This window comes from Gossypium arboreum, chromosome 7 (assembly GCF_025698485.1).
Source record: "Gossypium arboreum isolate Shixiya-1 chromosome 7, ASM2569848v2, whole genome shotgun sequence".
In the NCBI taxonomy this organism is placed as follows: Eukaryota; Viridiplantae; Streptophyta; class Magnoliopsida; order Malvales; family Malvaceae; genus Gossypium; species Gossypium arboreum.
The window spans coordinates 99875791-99895836 of record NC_069076.1 but is presented as its reverse complement, the minus strand read 5'-3'; the positions used below and the strand labels follow the sequence as shown (position 1 = coordinate 99895836).

General features: G+C 32.5%; 2 protein-coding genes and 1 non-coding gene across 3 annotated transcripts; 1 reads left to right on the top strand and 2 right to left on the bottom strand.

Moving 5' to 3' along the window:
- Nucleotides 1–11331: 11331 nt before the first annotated feature.
- On the bottom strand, nucleotides 11332–12358 carry LOC108487779 (uncharacterized). The gene is made up of 3 exons (XM_017792141.2): nucleotides 11935–12358; nucleotides 11790–11863; nucleotides 11332–11625 (listed from the first exon to the last, which is right to left on the bottom strand). The coding sequence occupies exons 1-3, from the start codon at nucleotides 12242–12244 to the stop codon at nucleotides 11518–11520; spliced, it is 492 nt and encodes a 163-aa protein (XP_017647630.1). The 5' UTR covers nucleotides 12245–12358; the 3' UTR covers nucleotides 11332–11517.
- Nucleotides 12359–13500: 1142 nt separating this feature from the next.
- Nucleotides 13501–13572, bottom strand: TRNAQ-UUG (transfer RNA glutamine (anticodon UUG)). Its single transcript has one exon. It is a non-coding gene; the product is annotated as a tRNA-Gln (tRNA).
- Nucleotides 13573–16703: 3131 nt separating this feature from the next.
- On the top strand, nucleotides 16704–19766 carry LOC108482549 (bidirectional sugar transporter N3-like). The gene is made up of 6 exons (XM_017785683.2): nucleotides 16704–16864; nucleotides 16957–16993; nucleotides 17085–17295; nucleotides 17381–17539; nucleotides 17630–17749; nucleotides 19234–19766. Exons 1-6 carry the CDS (start codon nucleotides 16822–16824, stop codon nucleotides 19492–19494), a joined length of 831 nt encoding a protein of 276 aa, XP_017641172.1. The 5' UTR covers nucleotides 16704–16821; the 3' UTR covers nucleotides 19495–19766.
- Nucleotides 19767–20046: the final 280 nt, after the last annotated feature.

Genomic DNA, 20046 nt, shown 5'->3' with positions numbered 1-20046 from the left:
CGACCATACCAAAATCGAGCCCCACAACAATCAGAAGATTCGTGTAATTCTTTAGAAACTTTGGTCAATAAATTAGCAACTAATGTCCTTGATTTTCAACAAGAAACTCTCAATTTCCAAAGAGAAATGAAGGGTTTTCAGCAGAAAACTGAAGCATCCATAAGGGAGTTGACCACATCAATTGAAAAATTAAACTCTCAAGGAAACCGCCATCACAAATGTAACCAAACCCGAGGCGTAATGCGAATGCGAACGTTACGAAGTGGAAAGGTCTTGGAACCAATTCGGCAAGAATCTTGGTCAAGAAATCGCCAGAAACTCCAGAAACGATTTAACAGATCCGAGCAAAACCCCCACTGTCGAAAATCCAACCTCCATTCCCAAGACGATTAAAACAGTGTCGAAAAAGTAAGGAAGACAAGGAGATCCTCGAAACATTCAGGAATATTGAGATCAACTTACCACCGTTAGATGCCATTAGACGATTCAGCAGTATGCCAAGTTCCTCAAAGAACTTTACACCAACAAACGAAAACTAACAGGTAATGAAAAGGTAAGTGTTGGTGAGAATGTTTCAGATTCTCTGACAAAAAATGCCGGTTAAATGCAAAGATAGGGGTATGTTCGCTATTCCATGCAAAATTGGCCATTTGGGAATTAAGAAGGCTATGTGTGATCTAGGGGCCTCAATAAATGTAATGCCTTATTCTATTTATGAATCACTTAACGCAGGTTTTTTGACAAAGACATGTGTTATTATTCAATTGGCAGACAGGTCTATTGTGCATCCTGAAGAAGTCCTCGAGGACGTCTTAGTAAAAGTTAATGAACTTATTTTCCCTGCAGATTTCTACGTAATTAAGATGGAGGAGGACAACACTGCTGGATCTTCAGACCTCCTGTTGGGCCGACCCTTCCTTAGTACTGCTAGCACCAAGATCGATGTTCGAAGCGGCACTCTTACGATGGAATTTGATGGGGAGATCGTGAAATTCAATGTTTACGATGCCATTAGCCATCCAAGCGAAATCTTGGCGTAAACGCGTCGACTGATTGACTCATTAGTGGATGAGACTTTTGAGTCAACTTATAAAGATGAATCAATATAGATATGATGATTATGAATTTGTTAAGACATTATTATCACCATCGAAACTAAACTTCTACCTTACATTGTGCGAGCTCAGATTTGGAATTGAAACCAATTCCAAGATCTCAAGTATGCATTTTAGGAAAAGGTAATACCTTACCAATTATAATTTCAAATAAACTCTAAACCCGAGGAGGAAAGTTTGATCCAGTACTAAAGAGTCATAAGGAGGCGATTATTTGGACCATTCTTGACTTGAAGGGATAAGCCCTTTGACATGCACCCACAAGATTTACTTGGAGGAGAACACGAAACCAAGGAGAGAGGCACAAAGACGCTTAAACCCGAATATGATGGAGGTGGTGAAAAAGAAATAATTAAGTCGCTGGATGTCGACATCATTTTCCCATTTCGACAAACGCAGATGGGTAAGTTCGGTACAAGTCGCACTCCAAGAAAAGCAGGCGTGTGAAGAAAGAAAAATACCGAGGCGACTTAGTACGGTCCGAAAGTGTAAGCGGGTGGCGGTCTCAGATCGATTATAGGAAGTTGAACGCTTATACTAGAAAAGATCATTTCTCTTCCTTTTATAGATCAAATGCTTGAACGTTTAGTTGGTAAAACTCACTTTTGTTGTCTTGATGGATATTCGTGTTTCTTCCAAATCCTGTTGCGCGTAAGACCGTGAAAAGACCACTTTTACATGCCCGTTAAGACGCGTTTGCATCTGTGAGGATGCCATTTGGACTTTGCAACGCACTGCCTACCTTCCGAGATGCATGATGAGTATATTTTCGAATATGTAGAAAAATTATTGAAGTTTTATGGATGATTTTACCATGTATGGAAACTGCTTTTCTTGAATGCCTTGAAAACCTTACGATAATTTTGAACAGTGCATAGAATTTAATCTTGTCTTGAACTATGAAAAGTGTCATTTTATGGTAGACAAAGGTTTGATTCTAGGTCATATAGTCTCATCTAAGGAATTGAGGTTGATAAGGCCAAAATTGACATTACAAATTCTTTGCCATATCCTCTCTCGTTAGAGAGATACGTTCTTTTCTTGGCCATGCAGATTTTACAGAGCTTTTACAAAAACTTCTCAAAAATAGCTGAACCATTGTGCGAGCTGTTGCAGAAAGACAAAAAATTTGAGTTTGACTCAAAATGCATGGAGGCTTTTGATACACTTAAGCAAAAGTTGGTAACCGCCCCTATAGTACAAGCACCAGACCGAACTATCCTTTGAAATTATATGCGATGCAAGTTTAACGTAGCGTGGGAGTCGTATTGGGACAAAAGATAGCGAAAGAGCCTCATGTCATCTGTTACGCCTCAAAGACCCTAGATGCTGCACAAAGCAACTACACAACCACAGAAAAAGAACTTTTAGCTATTGTATTTGCTTTAGATAAATTTCGATCATATTTACTGGGATCTAAGGTGATTATTTTTTCTGACCATGCAGCTCTTAGGTACTTAATCGCAAAGAAGGAAGCAAAGCCAAGGCTCATTAGGTGGATTTTACTGCTCCAAGAATTTGACATCGAGATTCGTGACAAAAAGGGGTGTGAAAACCTGGTGGCCGACCACTTGAGTAGGATAAAAACTCCATTTGATGATGATCCCATAAAGGATGAGTTCCTGACGAAAGCTTATTCTCAACCGAGGCTTACTATCCGTGGTATGCGACATAGTTAATCTCTTAACCACGGATCGCGCCCACCGAGTTAGCTCAATCCGTAAAAACAAGCTTAGACGCCAAGCTCGGAATTACATATGGGACGATCCATACTTGTGGAAACATTGCTCGATCGATAATACGATGATGTGTTCCAAACCGAGGTAACCTCTATCCTTACTTTTTGTCACACGAAGCTTGTGGAGGTCACTTTGGCCCTAAGCGGACACTCACAAGGTATTGGAGTGTGGGCTATATTGGCCTACAATCTTTCGTGACGCGCTTAACTTCGTAAGTCTTGCGATAAATGTCAAGATACTGGTAATATCACTAGACGAAATCAAATGCCCCTATCCCCGATTCATGTATGTGAGATTTTTGATGTATGGGGCATTGATTTCATGGGCCCTTTATTTCTTCGTTTGGAAACGATATATACTTCTTGCGAAGAGACTATGTTTCTAAGTGGATAGAAGCAAAGCCTACTCACAATGATAATGCTAATCTTGTTGTGGAGTTTCTAAACGAACTATTTTTCTAGGTTTGGAACACCTCGAGCTTTGATCGATGATCGTGGTACCCACTTTTGCAACAAGGTCATGGAGGCACTATTATCAAAATATGGGGTTCATCATCGTATAGCAACAGCCTACCATCCCCAAACGAACGGCCTAGCAGAGGTTTCAAACAGGAGATCAAGTCAATTTTGAAAAACGGTTCGACCCAACCGTAAGGATTGAGTCTTCGACTCAATGACGCTTTGGGCCTATCGGACGGCGTATAAGGGACCAATTGGCATGACCCCGTATCGACTTATTTTTGGCAAAGCATGTCATTTACCAGTAGAGTTGGAGCATAAAGCTTATTGGGCTATTCGACAATGTAACATGGAGTTAGAGCCTGCAGGGAAGGCAAGGAAATTGGGCATTCAAGAATTGGAGGAAATTCGCAATGATGCCTACGAGAATGCTCGAATTTATAAGGACAAAACAAAGATGTTTCATGACAAAAATATAGTTCAAAAGAATTTCTCAGTAGGACAAAGAGTTTTGCTTTATAACTCCGTATTAAAGCTATTCCCAGGTAAGCTTCGATCTCGGTGGTAAGGACCTTTTATTGTGACTAAAATATTTACAAATGGCGCAATTGAAATAGAGAGTGAAGAATCAGGAAAGCGGTTCACAGTCAATGGTCAACGGCTGAAGCCATTTTACGAGAATTTCCAGGCCCACACGGTCGAGAAAATTCAATTAGAACCACCATAAAACCGTTCAAGGCGTCGAGCTAACGACATTAAACAAGCGCTTGTTGGGAGGCAACCCAGTCTTTCTTTTTATTTTTATTTATTTTTTTCTTTTATTATTTATTATTTTCTTTTATTTTTATTTTATTTTAGTTAAATATTAATAAATTTCTCTTCTTCCATCTAGGTGAAATGAAGCGAAAATACGAAGAAAAAAAAAAGACAGAAAGTGTGCACCAAAACAACCCTATCCATGCTGTCAAACAGTTCTATTCCAGCCCAGAATGCCATATCTCTGCAGCCAAACAGTCCTATTCCAGCCATAGAATCCCCAAAACCTGCAGCCAAACACCCCTTTTCAGCAAATAAAACCCCCAAACCTTACATTTTTTTTTCTTTTTTTTCCAAATTTCTCCATAACCGCCGACTCCTTTCTCCTCCACCACCCACCGCCGATTTCTTAGCCACCACGGTGAGAACCCGAAGCCAAACCAACATTGCACACATCACTCACCCCGTCTCCACCTCTTACCGCTTCGCCATCTTCTTCTCTACCGTGTGCACCAACCGACGGTAACTACATGGGGAGTTTTTCTAAACTTTTTTTTTTCTCTCCACCTATTTGTTTTCCTTTTACTTTCACATCGAGGACTATGTGTTTTAAGTGGGGGGGAGGCATTCTTCGTTGTTACTGTTATTATCTGCTATTTTTGCTGTCATATTGTTGTTTGACTTTCATGCATGATTCTTACCTTCTAAGGAAGTTATGATTTTTCCCATAATTGATGCCATCTCCACTATTTTATTTTTATTAGGCTAAAAATAATTGTGATTAATAGGGTTAATTCTATCTTGCTTTTCGTAAAATTGATCAAGTTTAATATAAAGTGAACACTTAAAATGATTGCATGCTTAATTAATGTTCATGGCTATTAGGTGATTATTAAAACTTATTTTTGACACTTAAATTTTTTTCTTTCCTGAGTTCTTAAGAATTTTAAATATCGTTTAATTTTTAATAAATGTTTTCCATGGTTATGAGTACTGACTTAAATCGTGGATTGATCGAGTAAGGGTAGGGTGCTTGGGTTGTCATTCTACTTGGCGTCAAAAGGTTGTGTGACGTGACAAGTAAAACTCCACTAGCCGAGGTTATGAGTATGGCTCAAATCGTGGTCGATCGAGTAACCGGGTAGGGTGCTTGGGTTGTCATTCTACTTGGCGTCAAAAGGTTGTGTGACGTGTTGGGTAAAACTCCGCTAAGGAAATAAATAATTTTAGGAGTATGTTAATGAGTAACTAGGGTGGGGTGCTTGGGTTGTCATCTCTTGGCGTCAAAAGGTTTAATATATTCCTAAGTAAATAAATAATAATAAAATTTAAAAAAATCAAAAAAGAAAAAAGAAAAAAAAGAAGAAAAAATAAGTACTAATAAAGTTGCACTTGAGGGACTAAAGGAGGAAATAATTAAGGTGTCTTAGTAGGTTTGGTAATTTACCTAAATGGCATAACTCAAGTCGATCTTAATTTTGTGTGAAATAATTGGAATACTTTTTCTGCTTTTACTTAAAGCAAGCTTAGAGGTCTCTTTATTTTTCATATCGTTTTAACTAATTTTATGAAACTTTGGAGTGGTATTTCTTTTATGGCAGAATCTAGATTTCACAGTTGATAGGAACCATACTTGAGGGCAAGCATGGGCTAAGTAGGTGGGAATTTGATAATACTCTAAAATGACGTGTTTTTATATATTAATCATGTGTTTATTTTGAGCTTGAGCCTACTAATTTGAGCTATTTATGTCTTTTTATCTTTTAGGGACTAAATTGGAGGCGAAAAGTAAATTCAAGGGAAAAAAAGCGTCAATTTGGAGATTAAATGGGCCAATATGCAACGTGGGACAAATATGGTGCCAAAAGTGCGAACATGGAAGGCACAAGGACTTAAAAGTAAATAGAATGATTTTATTTTGGAAGACTCTATTTTCTTTTATTCTATTAGGATAATTAATATTAAGATAATTATTAGGATTATTCAAATTTAGGATTTTATTTTAATTATCTTTGTTTATCTTTAATTAAATGTATTTATCTTTTTAGAATTTAAGTTCAATTAGACTCTCTCCCTAGCACTATAAATAGGGGGTGGAGTGACTCTATTTAGAGGATCTTTTTCTGTAAACACTCTCCCCCAAAAGTCTTTTGTTCTTTTATATTTCTTTTCAATAAAATTTCTTTTTCCATATTTTTATTTATTTTCTTTCCCACAATTATCATGAGCCACTAAAACCCTTCTGGCCAAAAGTTGTCAATATTTCCCCAAAAAAGGTTCTTGAGGCCTAGAATCCGTACTTAGCCTTCTCGCCAAGTATTCATCGTTTCTCCGCACTACGGGCTGACGCTTCTGTCCATGGCCCTTAAGAAGTAAGCTTTTCAGCATATGCAAAGGCGGCCGCTTTGTATGTATTGGAAGGATTGCATAGTCGGTTCGTTAACTTACTGCGTCAGAGGTTGGCGAGCCAAAGAGACAAAATGGCGTGGGATTCGCCATTGAGAAGCGTTGATCTAGCATAGATTACTGGCTAGAGTCAGGTTCCCTAAAAATCGTAAGTCTAATCTTTGGAGCTGGTGGTCGTAGGCGTCCTCTTCCACTATAACTGGCTTACTCGAGTCGAGAAGGATCATCCAAAAGCCAAGGATTGAGCCCAAGGCGGAATGAGACAACCGGAGGCTGGAACTTTCCCATAAGAATTTCTTTTCTCTTAAAACTCTCTTTATTATTTTTATTATTTTCGTAATCATAATTTCAATAAACTTTAAATTCTGTTTTTATTTTATTTTCGCTTCCAAAATCAATTCTTAAATTCTGTTTTTTATTTTTTTCCAGGAACGCAGGTTTTCTTGAGCACGATTCTGCCCAGGATTTCGAGAGACAAGCATTCGTATAATCCGGTCCCTGAGGATTCGACCCTACTTCCCCTTTACTATTTCTTTTTTATTATTTTACAGGGAATAGGATATTTTTGGTGCTCTCAACGACCGCATCAATCTTTTTTGAAAAGAAAATTTATTTGAACAAAAATGAAGGCCAAATTTGGGTCTACGCGAAAATCCAGAGAAAAATAGGGTTCGGGAGTCGGTTACGCACGAGGAAGGTATAGCACCTTCGCGACGCCCAAAATTGGTATCTTGTTAAACACGCGTTGTCTTTAATTTCAAAGAACGAATTCAATTTAATATTTAATCATGATCTAATTGAAAAATGAGAATTTTTAAAACACGAAAATTTTGAAAACACGAAAATTTTTGAAACCTGAATTTTTTTTTTAGAAAAACACGAAAAATTTTGGAAACACGAAAAGTTTACAACACTAGAATTTAGACAAATTACATATCCTCATCTGCATTTTAAAAATAAAATTTGATCACTTACCAATAATCGCAAAAATAAATATCCTATTTCAAAACACGAGAATTTTTAAATTTTTAAATTTTTTTTTTAAAAGGACGTCCCATTTTTAACACGAACCAATGATATTCACCCAACATAGCGATGAAATCAACGACCTTATGTTAAATCGATACGTTGCCTTATTTATTGAAATTAATTAGAAGAAAATAAAAACATTTCTAAAATAATAAAAAGAAAACTAATAATAATGTTGTAATAATATGTGATCTAAAATATATATTAAATTCGGAATGAGTAAATAATAATAAAAAGGGTAAGAATATACCAAAGTCTAATATTATGGGTTACTGAAATTAATCTCTTTTCTCCTCGGGTTGTTGAAATGGGCCTTTGTTGGTGATCGTCACTAAATCAAATTGCCACAAATAGAGTCGGGTTGACCCGACTATTTAAAAATTTATTTTTTTTAGACCAAATTTTTACATGGCCCAAATAAAATTCACATAAGGATAAAAGATTCAAATCATTTCAGCCTATTACAAAATAATTCCAACCCAACTAACTTAATATTTCAAACCAAACTAAACCCAACTCACTAATTTAAAATAATAATAATAATAATAATAATAATAATAATACAAACCAATCCAACTCACTAACTTAATAAACCCAACACAACCAACCCAACCCACTAACTTAACATATCACCCAACCCACTAATTAACCCAAACTAAATTTAACCCATCAAACCTTACATAAACCAACCCATTAACTAAAATATTTTTTTTTTAATATTAAACCCCCCCTAAACAAACAAGTCTCCAGCAGCAAACAAAGAAAGAAAGAAGAGATCCAAGCTTCAAGCTGTCGAACCCCTCTTTCTCCTTCCAACGTGTGCGCCACCAACAACCATCGTATGCGCCGTGTGAAATCAAGCTACGGGTAGTTGAGGTTTGGTTTTTGGGGTGGCTGATAATCGTTTGGCTCGGGTATTTAGAGTGGGTTTCGGTTTGGGAGCTTGGTTATGGTGTTAATGGTGGTTAGTCTCTGGTTGGTTGGTTGCTTGCCGGATATTGGGGTTTTTTTCTTACTTAGATTGTTGAATGTTCCTTTTTTTTTTGGTTTTTTTTTTGCTGGAATTTTTTTTTTGCTGAAATTTTTGCTGGAATTTTTTTTGCTCTTTTTCTCAAATGGGAGAATCCTCTCTTTTTTGGTGTGTTCTTTTTTTTCTCCCCCCCGGTGTTTCTACCATTTTGCTTGTGTTTTATGCTATTTGCAGGTAGTGTGTGAAGAAGGAGCAGCCACCCATGTTTGTGGCTTGAAAATCTGGGAAGTGGGTGCCCCAAATCACGTAATCTGTCTGAAGGACCAAATCACAAATGTAGCAAAACTTCTGGGGTTAAATATAATTTTTAGAAAATTTAGGGTTAAAATGCAATTTAAGGAAAGTTTAAGGGTCTAAGTGAAATTTAAAGAAAGTTTAAGGGTCAAAATGAAATTTAGGAAAAGTTTAGGGGTCAAAATGCAATTTTTGTTTTTTTTGAAATTTTGAAAATTAAACACAAACTCTAGTCAGACAAAAATTTAGTGCTTACATCTCTATTTGATTTAAAATCATTTTATGAACTAGTTTCTATGTTCTTAGGATAAGATCACTTAATCTTGATTGTGCTTAAATATGGTACAAGGCATTTCAACAATTTGATTTAGATAGTAGACAACAAGAGGGCTTAAACTTGCAGCTGTTCTAGTACAAAGGCAGCTTAGCTTATGCTATGTAGATTATTACATGGGTTATACAGGCAGGGTTGAGTGGCAGGAGCAAGGACTTGAGAGGTATACATGCTTGTATAGATAGTAGAAAAGCGACACATTTGGTCCATCTATTTTTTAGCGTTAATGATGAAAGTAATAGGAGGGCCTTTGACAGGGAAGAGCTACCTTCATCAAATCTCTAATAGTTATTAGGAGTAACTAATATTTGAATTTTGTTTCAACTGTTTGAACAAAAAAATAAACTAGCTTCCTTCATGAATCAAACCCCCTTGCTGCGTTTTTGAAATCATTTTGTATTGATTAAAGAAAATATTTTAGCTACAAATCATAAGTTACATAGAGTAACTTAACATTGCTATCATAATAATCTAGCACAAGATAGTGTTAAAGGTCTTCAAGAATTCAAGTCCTCATAATTTACAGATCCCACAACTGTTCAGAGGGCCATTTTTTCAGGCAGGAGGGGGAAACAAGGAGCCTATTTTAGACTATCAGATTTATCAATCATGATTTTGCATCACTTCATACCAAATAATGATTCAATTGAATTTAGTATAAAGTAATAAAGAAACTGCTTGAATATATTATGAAGCTGCCTATATGTTCAAAAGGTTCAATGTACCAAATTAATGAAGCAACAAAACGGGAAATTATTAAATTTATTCTGACATACCTTACAGACTCACTTGGAAGATCTAGTACAATGACCCCTGTGCTTATCTATAATATATCTCTATGTCTACGAAGCATTAACAACTTGCTTTTCTATGAAAGGAGGAACTAAAATCTTAAACACATACTACTTTGACATTTATTTAATACTATACATATATAAATAACACAAAGCAGAAACCAGGACATCCTTCGTGAAAGAAGAGAGGACAAAGTGTCTCTTATTATTGATTTTTTTTAATTTCAGAAAAGTATGGATTAGAGGTGATCCAATAATGTTATAAATAACTATTCTGGTCTTGTTCAGACATAGCACTAAACCATAAGTCAACTTAAATCACACAAGTATTAATTTTTGTGCATTTTCTTAACCCAAGTGATAGAAAGTGACTAATTGAGAAACATACCAGGTGTACAAAGAAATCTTCAACAACAGCTGTATTACTCTTTAATAGAAATGCTTCGTTCCTATTTTAAAAACAAAATCCACATAAATCTGCATGTGCGGTTGAAGATGATAAGGATCCTGATGAAGTTTTTATCCATTCTTCACAACCGGAGCTTGAGGATGAATTTGTGGAAATGGGAAATCGATGGAATTCAACCGGAGCTTGAGGATCAAGAATCGATGGAATTCGCTGGCAGGTAAGAATTTGGTGGCTTTAGTTTGAAATTGGATCTGGGTTCGGGCTTGGATAAGGTTGGTGAGGATGGTTTAGAGGTGAAAAAGATGGAGAAGGTTCTAAGGAAATAGGAATCAGAAGTGAAAAAAAAAAGAAGAAGAAAAATGGTCAGATGTGAGAAAGAAGAGAAGGGCAAAGTCGATAAAATTTCACGCTGAATAGGTATTCAGTGAGGAGGCTACTGAATGATAAACGGTAGTTTTGCCTTGAATAAGGCTCTAAGGAATAAGGCTGTAATAGCCCTTCAACCAACCAAACAATAGAATAGGGTTGGGCCCACTGAATAAGGCTGTAATGGTTTAGCATTACAGCCAACTAAACAAGCTATTAGGGGTGCTGAATGAAATTTTAAATTTTTATAGTCTATATCTTTATAATTTTTAAATGATTAAATCTAATTTTTATAATTTTAAGGGAGGCTAAAGTACAATTTTACTTTTACTAATTTAAAATTTTAAAAAAAATTTAAGGGCCTAAATATAAATTTTTCATTTTAGGCCAGCCCCCTGAATCCGCCTTTACTTGGTTGTGGAGTTTAATTTCGTAACTATGGAAATATAATTGTATATATAAAATTTAGTTTTGGTTTTAATTTTCATAAGCTACTAACTTTAATAGCATTACCATTTTATGATTACTTATTGTATATACAAACAATTAAATTAAATTAACATGAAGCTAGATTTATTTGTTATTCTTCTTCATAATATTAACCCAACATGAAAATAATTGAATTAATTTATTTTCTTAAATATGTATAATTAAATCAAAATTTAATCCATATAATAAATAAAAGATAATTTATAATTATGAGATTTATTCCTAAGAGCAGTAGAATATAGCTAAAATAAAAAGAGAAAGAGAGAAAGAAAGAAATAAGTCTCTTTTCTCTTTTAATGTTAGCATAATCATCTAACTTTGCTGAATGAAAAATCTCGATGACTACCATAACATACAATTAGCAACATGGTTTAATATGAATCAAGTTTTTCATATATTTCCCCCAAGGCAAGAGAAACCACATTTTCGTCCCTTTTGATTCATTTTTCAGCTTCGTTGGCGACTCCTGAAATAAGAAAACCTTCAGCTATGTCAACCTGATTTTCATTTTCATTAGAGGTATTCATGCACGACACTTAGAATTCAGACTGGCCTCATTTGGCCTAAAATTTATCTTGTTGAAGCTTATGAACAGGTCTAACGATGTTGGTGTTTGGGATATCAAATTACCTCACTGGATGTCTGGGATTCGTCAGTCCCATCAGATTTGCTAAACGACTCTTTCTTCTGAAGATCATTTTTGCCTACAACAATAAAAATGGTTTTTGTTGAAAAATTCAGAATTCATGATTGAAAGCATGAAAAATGTACTTACAATTACAATTATCATCATTCTTCTTATCCTTGACCAAAGGTGTAATGTAAAATCTGAAACTTGGTGAGCTTGGACAATTAAGAGGGTCATCTACACTGCCAAACTCTAAACTCTGTGTTCTTCTTTCTCTGGTGTTGTTGTTGCTATCATTTCTTTGTACAGAGGTAAACTTTTGACTTTCATTTGATTCATTACTATTACCATTTTGGGAAATAAGATCTTCACCGGAGTCAGCAACAGCCCTTTTTCTGCTTCTCCGAATCTCCTCCACCCTATGGCAGAGGAGCGGAGGCAGTTTAGGCAAAGGCATCTCTATTCTGTTTTTGATGGTTTTCTTTTGTCTCAAATTTCTTTAAAAGATTAAATGAAACAACAAAAATAGGGTTGAGAGAGATGGGGATAACAAGCCAAATGGATGGTAATTTTGGGTTTATAATAGCTTCGACAAACACCATCAGATATTTAACTTGAATACTATTCATGGAAACATACACGTATTATATGCCTATATAAAAGATTCATTTTCACTATTTTGTTTGGAGTATTGAAAGTATATTAAAAAGTTAATGTATCTGGGAATCGAATCAAATTAATTTATCTATTATTAAATGGATTAATTACTCTTTATACTAATAAAAATTAAAAATGTCTAAATATTAAATTTTAATTGCAGTTCAATCATAAAAACTTTTTTTAAAAAAAATATTAACTCTATCAAATAATAAATTATATATACTTTAAACAATAAAAGGGTTGGCTCTATTTTAATTTGATCTTACTTGTTTCTTTTTAATACTATAAGAACCAAATTAATCTGTTAAATAGCATAAAACTAATTTCATCAAACCCAACCTTTCAAATATATTTACCCATATTAAAACCTTAAGAAAAGTGTTGTACATGCCCTAAAACCATCATTAATTTTTATTTTTATTGTTTCAATTTCTTATTTAGGTTTTCTAACAACTCAGACATGGTCAAATACATGGGAATAGCAAATGTGGGATTTTGATTGACAAGTAAAAAATTTCACAAACTAGGTTGGGTATAGAGTATAGTAATATATATATATATATATATATATATATATATGATTAGTAGATATATAATTCTATTTGTGGAGTTAAAAAATAAATTGTTAGTATATCAAATACAGCAAATACTCACCAAAATAATATTGTGTAAAAAAGTTTAATGGCCCTTAAAACATAAAAAGCTAGGTTAAAATAAGTTATAAATCTCTGTACTTTTCAAAATTTGAAATTCAGTCTTATACTTTTATTTTAAGAATTTAGTCCCTCGCTTTTTAGTTTTTAAAATGTAGATCTATTTGTTAACACTATTATTATTTTTGTTCAATTTGTTAGTGTGACATTTTAAAATAAAAAAAATCACTTAGTAGATGTAACAAAAAATGATATTTTAATAAACTTAAATTTAATAAAATAATTTTAACAGTGTTAATAATTGTATTTGAATTTTGATATGTAGAGAGACAAAATTCTTAAAAATAAAAGTATAAAACTAAGTTTCAAATTATATTTTAACAAAAAAGAAAAAAGCAAGAGGTCCCACCGGGAGTCGAACCCAGGTCGCTGGATTCAAAGTCCAGAGTGCTAACCACTACACCATGGAACCGAGTGTTGGTCACAGTACTCAAAGTAAACTATTTTATTAAGGGTAATTAAATTAATTAGAGAAATTTATACAAGGGTTCTAAAAGTAAAAATAGAAAAAAAAATAGGTGACGTAGATTGAAGCAAACCTTACAATGTTGGGCAATAATCAATCCTTAAATTGCAATTAATATATCTACCTAATACAAGTTTGAATCATTCCAAAATTTCTTTTATGGCTTCTCAAATCATCAATTTAATTAGTTTAACAATAATTAAGTAAGCCCTGATTAATGGCAAACTTAGTAGCATCATACGTATAGATTATTACACGCTTCCCATATAGATGAAAGCTATTATGTATTAAGTATTGAGTTTGATTCTCATTTTAGGTATGGAGTAGCTTTAAAACTCGTGGTTAATATCTGCCCTTTAATGGGCCTACATAATGTGGAGGATTAGTTCTGCGCTCGCTCTGATAGATATATTGAGAAATTAAAAAAGAAAAAAAAATATAAAAATTAAATGATTTTTTTTTAAAAATGATAATCTTAAAAATTGAAATGTTCAAGTTTAAATCCCAACATATATAGGTTTTTATTAATTTTTTGTAGAAATATAAGAACGTAAGTATTCTCACTATAGTATAACTTTATAAAGAAAACATGGTTCTTTAATTATTTTCTAATTAAGTTGGAATCCAATCAGGGGCAGAGGGAGGAGGCTGACAGCAGTTGAGATTTAGTGTCATTAGTGCAATGATTTTGTTTACATATATTTGTATTTTGTCTTTAATCGTTTTTGTACACAAAGCAAAATGGAAGCAAATATTGACTTGCTAATTATCTAATGTTTAAGTAGTACTAAGTGGTATTATGTGGTTAGATCGTAATATAGAAAGATAATTTATACTAGTAGATAATCTAAACAAGTCCTTAATCTAAACAAAATTAGGTAAATCGGTTGAAAGACTAATATGTCATCTATTAAGTCTAATTAGGGAGATAACTTATTTTGGGTATTAGAGCAGATGACTTCCAGAAAATAGAGATATAAATGTGACTGACTGGACTGACAATACATTGGATAGGACCCAAGTAGAATAGGTCCTAGATCTATTTATGAATCTATTCACTGTAACGTTCATAGTGTGACATACATTAATCCTAAGTGGATCAAGGACTATGTACGTGTGACTCGTAAACTTTAATATAAATTAAGGCTTAAGTTCAAGTAGTTAAGGAACCAAAAGTTGGTACATTGGATACACGACTTCTGCAGTATGTAGCATCATTTCACAACAGTGAAATTCATAATCTAATAAAGGATCTTAGGTACAAAAGTGAGGAGTCTAATTGGTGAGTATTAGAGGTTGTGATAATTTATTGTACATGTTGCTAAGATAGTGAATTATCTCTTTTAGAAAGGCCCCGCGAACGTAAGAAAACCGAACCATATAAATATATCGTGTGTTCATTGTATTTTTGCTTTGTTCATACTTAATGCCTGAAGCAGTTGGTACTAGTTACCAACACTGTTTTCGGCACTGCTCTTATTTTACTTGCAAATATCTATTTTGAAACTAACAACATATATATCATAGAACACTTCAAGTATCAAAACGTTTTCAACATCAAAAGAAAAGAAACTGTGCTATATATCATTAATTTCCTCCTCTAATTGTAAGTACAATAGGTTAATTAGCTTTGTTTCTTGTAGATCTTCTTTGGCTTAGGCTGTATTCCATTTGGTTTTCACAAAATTCTCTGAATTCAATATCCCTTTTGTTGCTAAACATATGTATTATATATATATATATATATATATATATATATATAGGATAAATCAATAATTGTCTGAAATATCGACATTATTGAGGAACACCATCTTCTTTTATTGACCAACAATGCTCAATATATTACCAATTATTGTCCAAATCATATTCCTCAATAGTGTTATATCCCTTAAGTACACATAAGAAACTAACCACAAGTTACTTCTCAATTTGGATAGATAGCTGTTTCACATATGATCTATCAGATAAAGATATTATGGATCTTAACTTTCAAAATACTCAAATCCCAGTCACGTTTATTTAATATTTTGATATATTGAATGTGGTAATTTTTTAACTTGGTCCTTAAATTGTTTTCTTTTTCACATTAGTTCCGAATCTTGATAAATTTTCTCAAATTGATCCCTAAATTTGGAATCTGTTCAGGAGTGATGACATGGTGCTATGAGATTGTGCCATGCCATCACTTGAATTTTTTTTAAAAAATTATATAAAATTTTAAAAATAAAAAATATTTAAAAATATATATAAATTATAATTTTTTTAAAAAAATTCAGGGAGTGCCACATCATCATACTGAACAAAATCCAAATTCAAGGATCAAATTGAAAAAAAAATTGTCAAATTTTGAGATTAATGAAAAACAAAAAAGTAAAATAAAAATAAAGACCAAGATAAAAAAATTTACCCAGTTCAAGGACTAAATGTTACTTTTTAACTTTTAATAAAATATTACAAAGGAATAACTCCGTATCAAAACTTAAATCAATATAATGAATGTTAAGGTTGTCTTGGGTAGTGCCATTTAACTTGTTGACAAATCTCAATTTTGATTTAGTGCAGTTATACACATGAAACTTTGATTGTGGTTCAAATCGTATATATGGAACTTTAATTTTAATTCAATTATGTACATTCAAAGATATAACTAAATCAATTTAGTTCTTTATTTGTATATGCAATATATAAACATAAAAATATGCTATACCAATAATTATATTAATAATTTGTGAGAATTGAATCAAATCAAAATTTTATATATAAAATTACACAAAATCAATTTCATGTTTAAAAGTACACATTAAACCAAAGTGCATGTATAGTTTTGAGATTTATCCTATAAATTAAAAAATAACATCAATTTATAAAAATAAAATCAATTACAATACACCTAAAAAAAAATCAAATTTAATTTCAGAAAAAAAAAAAATTCAAAGCTGAAAAGCCATATTCAACAAAACATGCAACTGATGTTTTCTATTAATCGTAAAAAGTTGTGGTGTTTTTTGTAAAATAAAAAAGGACCCATCTTTAGTCTCTATTAATATATCACACCAAATGTGTTAGAATTTGGATAAGAAGAAACTAGTATTGGGTCTTTACCTGACTTACAATTAACCTCCTTCTACATATTATTTCTATACATTATATACCCTTCAAACATCAAAGAGAAAGACTTGTAGCTCAAAAACAAAAATGGCTTACCACCATCCATGGATATTCATCTCTGGCATTCTAGGTATAATTCCATTTCCATAGACATATATATACATACATATACATTCATATAATTAACATCTTGTTCATTTCTGAAAATCCCAACAAATATAGGTAACATTCTCTCTTTCATGGTGTACCTTGCTCCTTTGTAAGTGTTTCTTCTTTTCTTTTCTTTTTCTATGTATACATACACATATATAACATGGGATTTGATGTATATATATATTGAGAATTGCTAGGCCAACATTTGTTCGGGTTTATAAAAAGAAATCAACAGAAGGGTTCGAATCACTACCTTACGTGGTTGCCCTAGTGAGTGCGGTGCTATGGATCTATTACGCCACTTTAAAACCCAATGCTTTCCTTTTAATGACCATAAACTCCATTGGTTGTGTTGTGGAAACCATTTACATCATCGTCTTCATCGTTTATGCTCCCAAGAAAGCTCGGGTATGCTACTAATAATACTGTAATATACATATATATATATATATACACAAAAAAAAAATAACGAGCTTATATAAGGTTTTGGCAGATATTGACATTGAGGTTGCTTCTGGTATTCAATATGGGAGCTCTTGTTTTGGTTCTTATTACACATTTCTTTTTAAAAGGGAGAAGTCGAATCCATGTTATTGGATGGTCATGTGTGGTGACATCGGCTGCTGTTTTTGCAGCTCCTTTGAGTATAATGGTTAGATATAATTATTATTGTTTAATCAATAATTTTAATTTGATTTGTCTTGTTTTAATTATTAATTAATGGTGTTTAATTTTTTGATAGAGGTCGGTCATTCACACCAAAAGTGTGGAGTTCATGCCATTCACTTTATCATTTTTCCTCACCTGCAGCGCCATCTTGTGGTTGGTTTACGGGCTACTTCTTAAGGACTTTTATATATCTGTAAGTATTTTCAAATCCATATATATATATATTATAAGTTGAAGATACATTAAAATTTTAAAAAACTAGGTTATATTTTAATTTGGTATTAATATTATGCTTAGATTTTGTTGAGGGGAATTGATCTCTTGGTCCAAGTTTTTAGAGTGTTGTTTGTTAGGTGACTGATTAGACCTCAATAATGATTAGTAGTCGCGTCGGAGTTTTGTCTCCCACCTCTATTAAAAGCCAATTTTCCATGAGAGACTTGGTTTGCAAATGGGAAGCGCCATGAGGAATTCGGAAGTATGTGGGTGTACACCAAGGGAATATAAGCGTCTCTGCCTTAGTGGGGTTTGAATTTCTGACTTATGACATATAGATCACCAATTAAAGAATATTAGGGATAAAGCTAAAATATTTTTAGGACAAAATTAAATTATAATTTTTACTATAGTAAAAATATAATTTTTAAAAGATTAAATTAAAATTTTATTATTTAAAAGATTAAAATATAATTTTACGTTTAATAATTTAAAATTTTAAAAATTCAGAAGTTGTCCCTCCTCTGAAAAGTATGTTATCACCTCAGAGACTTTTCTTTAAGGAGTAGTCTCCCTCACCCCTTAACAAATCTAATTCACTAATACAATTAAATAATTCTTTTAATTTAAATTTTTAGAAAGAAATTGATACCCAAAATTTTCCTGTCATTTAAAAGGTAAAATTGGGACTATCAAAATAATTATTTTCACTATTTTTATTTAGAAAGATAACTCCAACATTAACCTCATGATTTGGACTTTTTTTAAAAAAAATTAACATTAGTTCACTGATCAATTTTTAATAGTATTAGTGGTTTAAACTAAGGCATAACAATAATGATAAGTAATATTAAATTATACCAAATTAATATATAGAATAAATTCTCAAGTTGAATATAGCAACGAAAAATAATAATTTGATGGAAAAATAGAGTTTTTAAATTTCATATCTATACCTTGACTTGTGAAATGAAAATATATAAGTTAAAATATGCTTATAGTTTTTGCTTTTTAAATATTGAAAATTTAATTTTTTAAATTTTAGATTTCAAAATTCAAGTTCAACTGTTAATTTTTTTTGTTAAGTTGGTTGTTGTTACATTTTGAAAAAAAATTATTTACTTGATAGTCTTGTAATTTAAAAAGATTTTGTAATTAACTTGAATTTAACCAAAAAATTAACTATATTAATATTTAGACCTAAATTTTAAAATTTAAAAAGTAAAAGAACTAAAATTTTAAAAATATAAGTATAAGAACTAAATTCTTAATTTTGAAAAGTGCAGGAGTATAGCAATGAAATAAAATGATTTATCTATTATTTTTTCTCTATTGATCAAATGCATGAAATGTGGCCTCAACCTAGAAATATCGACCCCTTCATTCACGCATTTCTAATTTCCTATTGTTGTAGTTTCACCTCATTTTTATCTGATTTCTTTATTGGTTTAATAATCTCAGCTCCCAAACATTGTGGGAGTTGTTCTAGGAACAATCCAAATGCTACTATATGTAGTCTACAAAAAGTTCAATAACAACTTTGCCAAAGACCATGAAAGGAAGCAACCGTCGCCGACTGTGAACGGAAAGAACATGAATCATATCAAAGCTTCAAATATAGACAGTTCGTCGCCGCAAGTTTCAGTTTCCGGTGACATCGAAGTCGGTAGAGATGAAAATTTGTATGGCCCTCAGTTAGAACATAGTGATGATGAAGCTTAATGTGGAGTTTGAATTTGCCTTAATTTTACATTGTTACCCATTATACACAACTTTTAAAGATATTAATATGTAACTAAAGCCAAATTAAGGCAGGAGCAACCATTGAAATGATTGGACTCCTGGTTTTTCAAGGCTTCCTTTTTTAAATATTTAATTTTGCATTTTTTTTTCTTTGCCATTGGAAAGAAAATTCAAGATTGGAGGATGCTTGGACTCTGTAACATCTCCCAACTGAAATTTATAGTTATATTTACAATTATTGAAGGTTCGAATTATTCCTTAGCCCAATAAAGTAGGGTCATCCACTATGTCATACATGCATAAGTGCTTTTGGGTTTATTCTCCTCAAATGGATCTAAAGAATAAAAAGTAGATATTAATTTAGCTTTAGCTCTGTTTATGTTATTGGTATTATAAGGGTTCAAATATAGTGAAGTGTGTTTTTTATTCGGTATACTGATAAATATTTTATAAAAAGAGAGAGTAGATTTTGAGTATATTATAATACAATTTTCTTTTAGTTTTGCCAAGTGCAATTGAGAAAAATAAAAA

Coding starts and splice junctions, on each gene's coding strand:
- LOC108482549 (XM_017785683.2), top strand. CDS start 16,822: ATGGCTTACCACCATCCATGGATATTCATCTCTGGCATTCTAG. Junction 17,540..17,629: donor CAGCTCCTTTGAGTATAATG/GTTAGATATAAT, acceptor ATTTTTTGATAG/AGGTCGGTCATTCACACCAA. Junction 17,750..19,233: donor TTAAGGACTTTTATATATCT/GTAAGTATTTTC, acceptor TAATAATCTCAG/CTCCCAAACATTGTGGGAGT.
- LOC108487779 (XM_017792141.2), bottom strand. CDS start 12,244: ATGCCTTTGCCTAAACTGCCTCCGCTCCTCTGCCATAGGGTGGAGGAG. Junction 11,864..11,934: donor GAATGATGATAATTGTAATT/GTAAGTACATTT, acceptor TTATTGTTGTAG/GCAAAAATGATCTTCAGAAG. Junction 11,626..11,789: donor AATCCCAGACATCCAGTGAG/GTAATTTGATAT, acceptor TTCTTATTTCAG/GAGTCGCCAACGAAGCTGAA.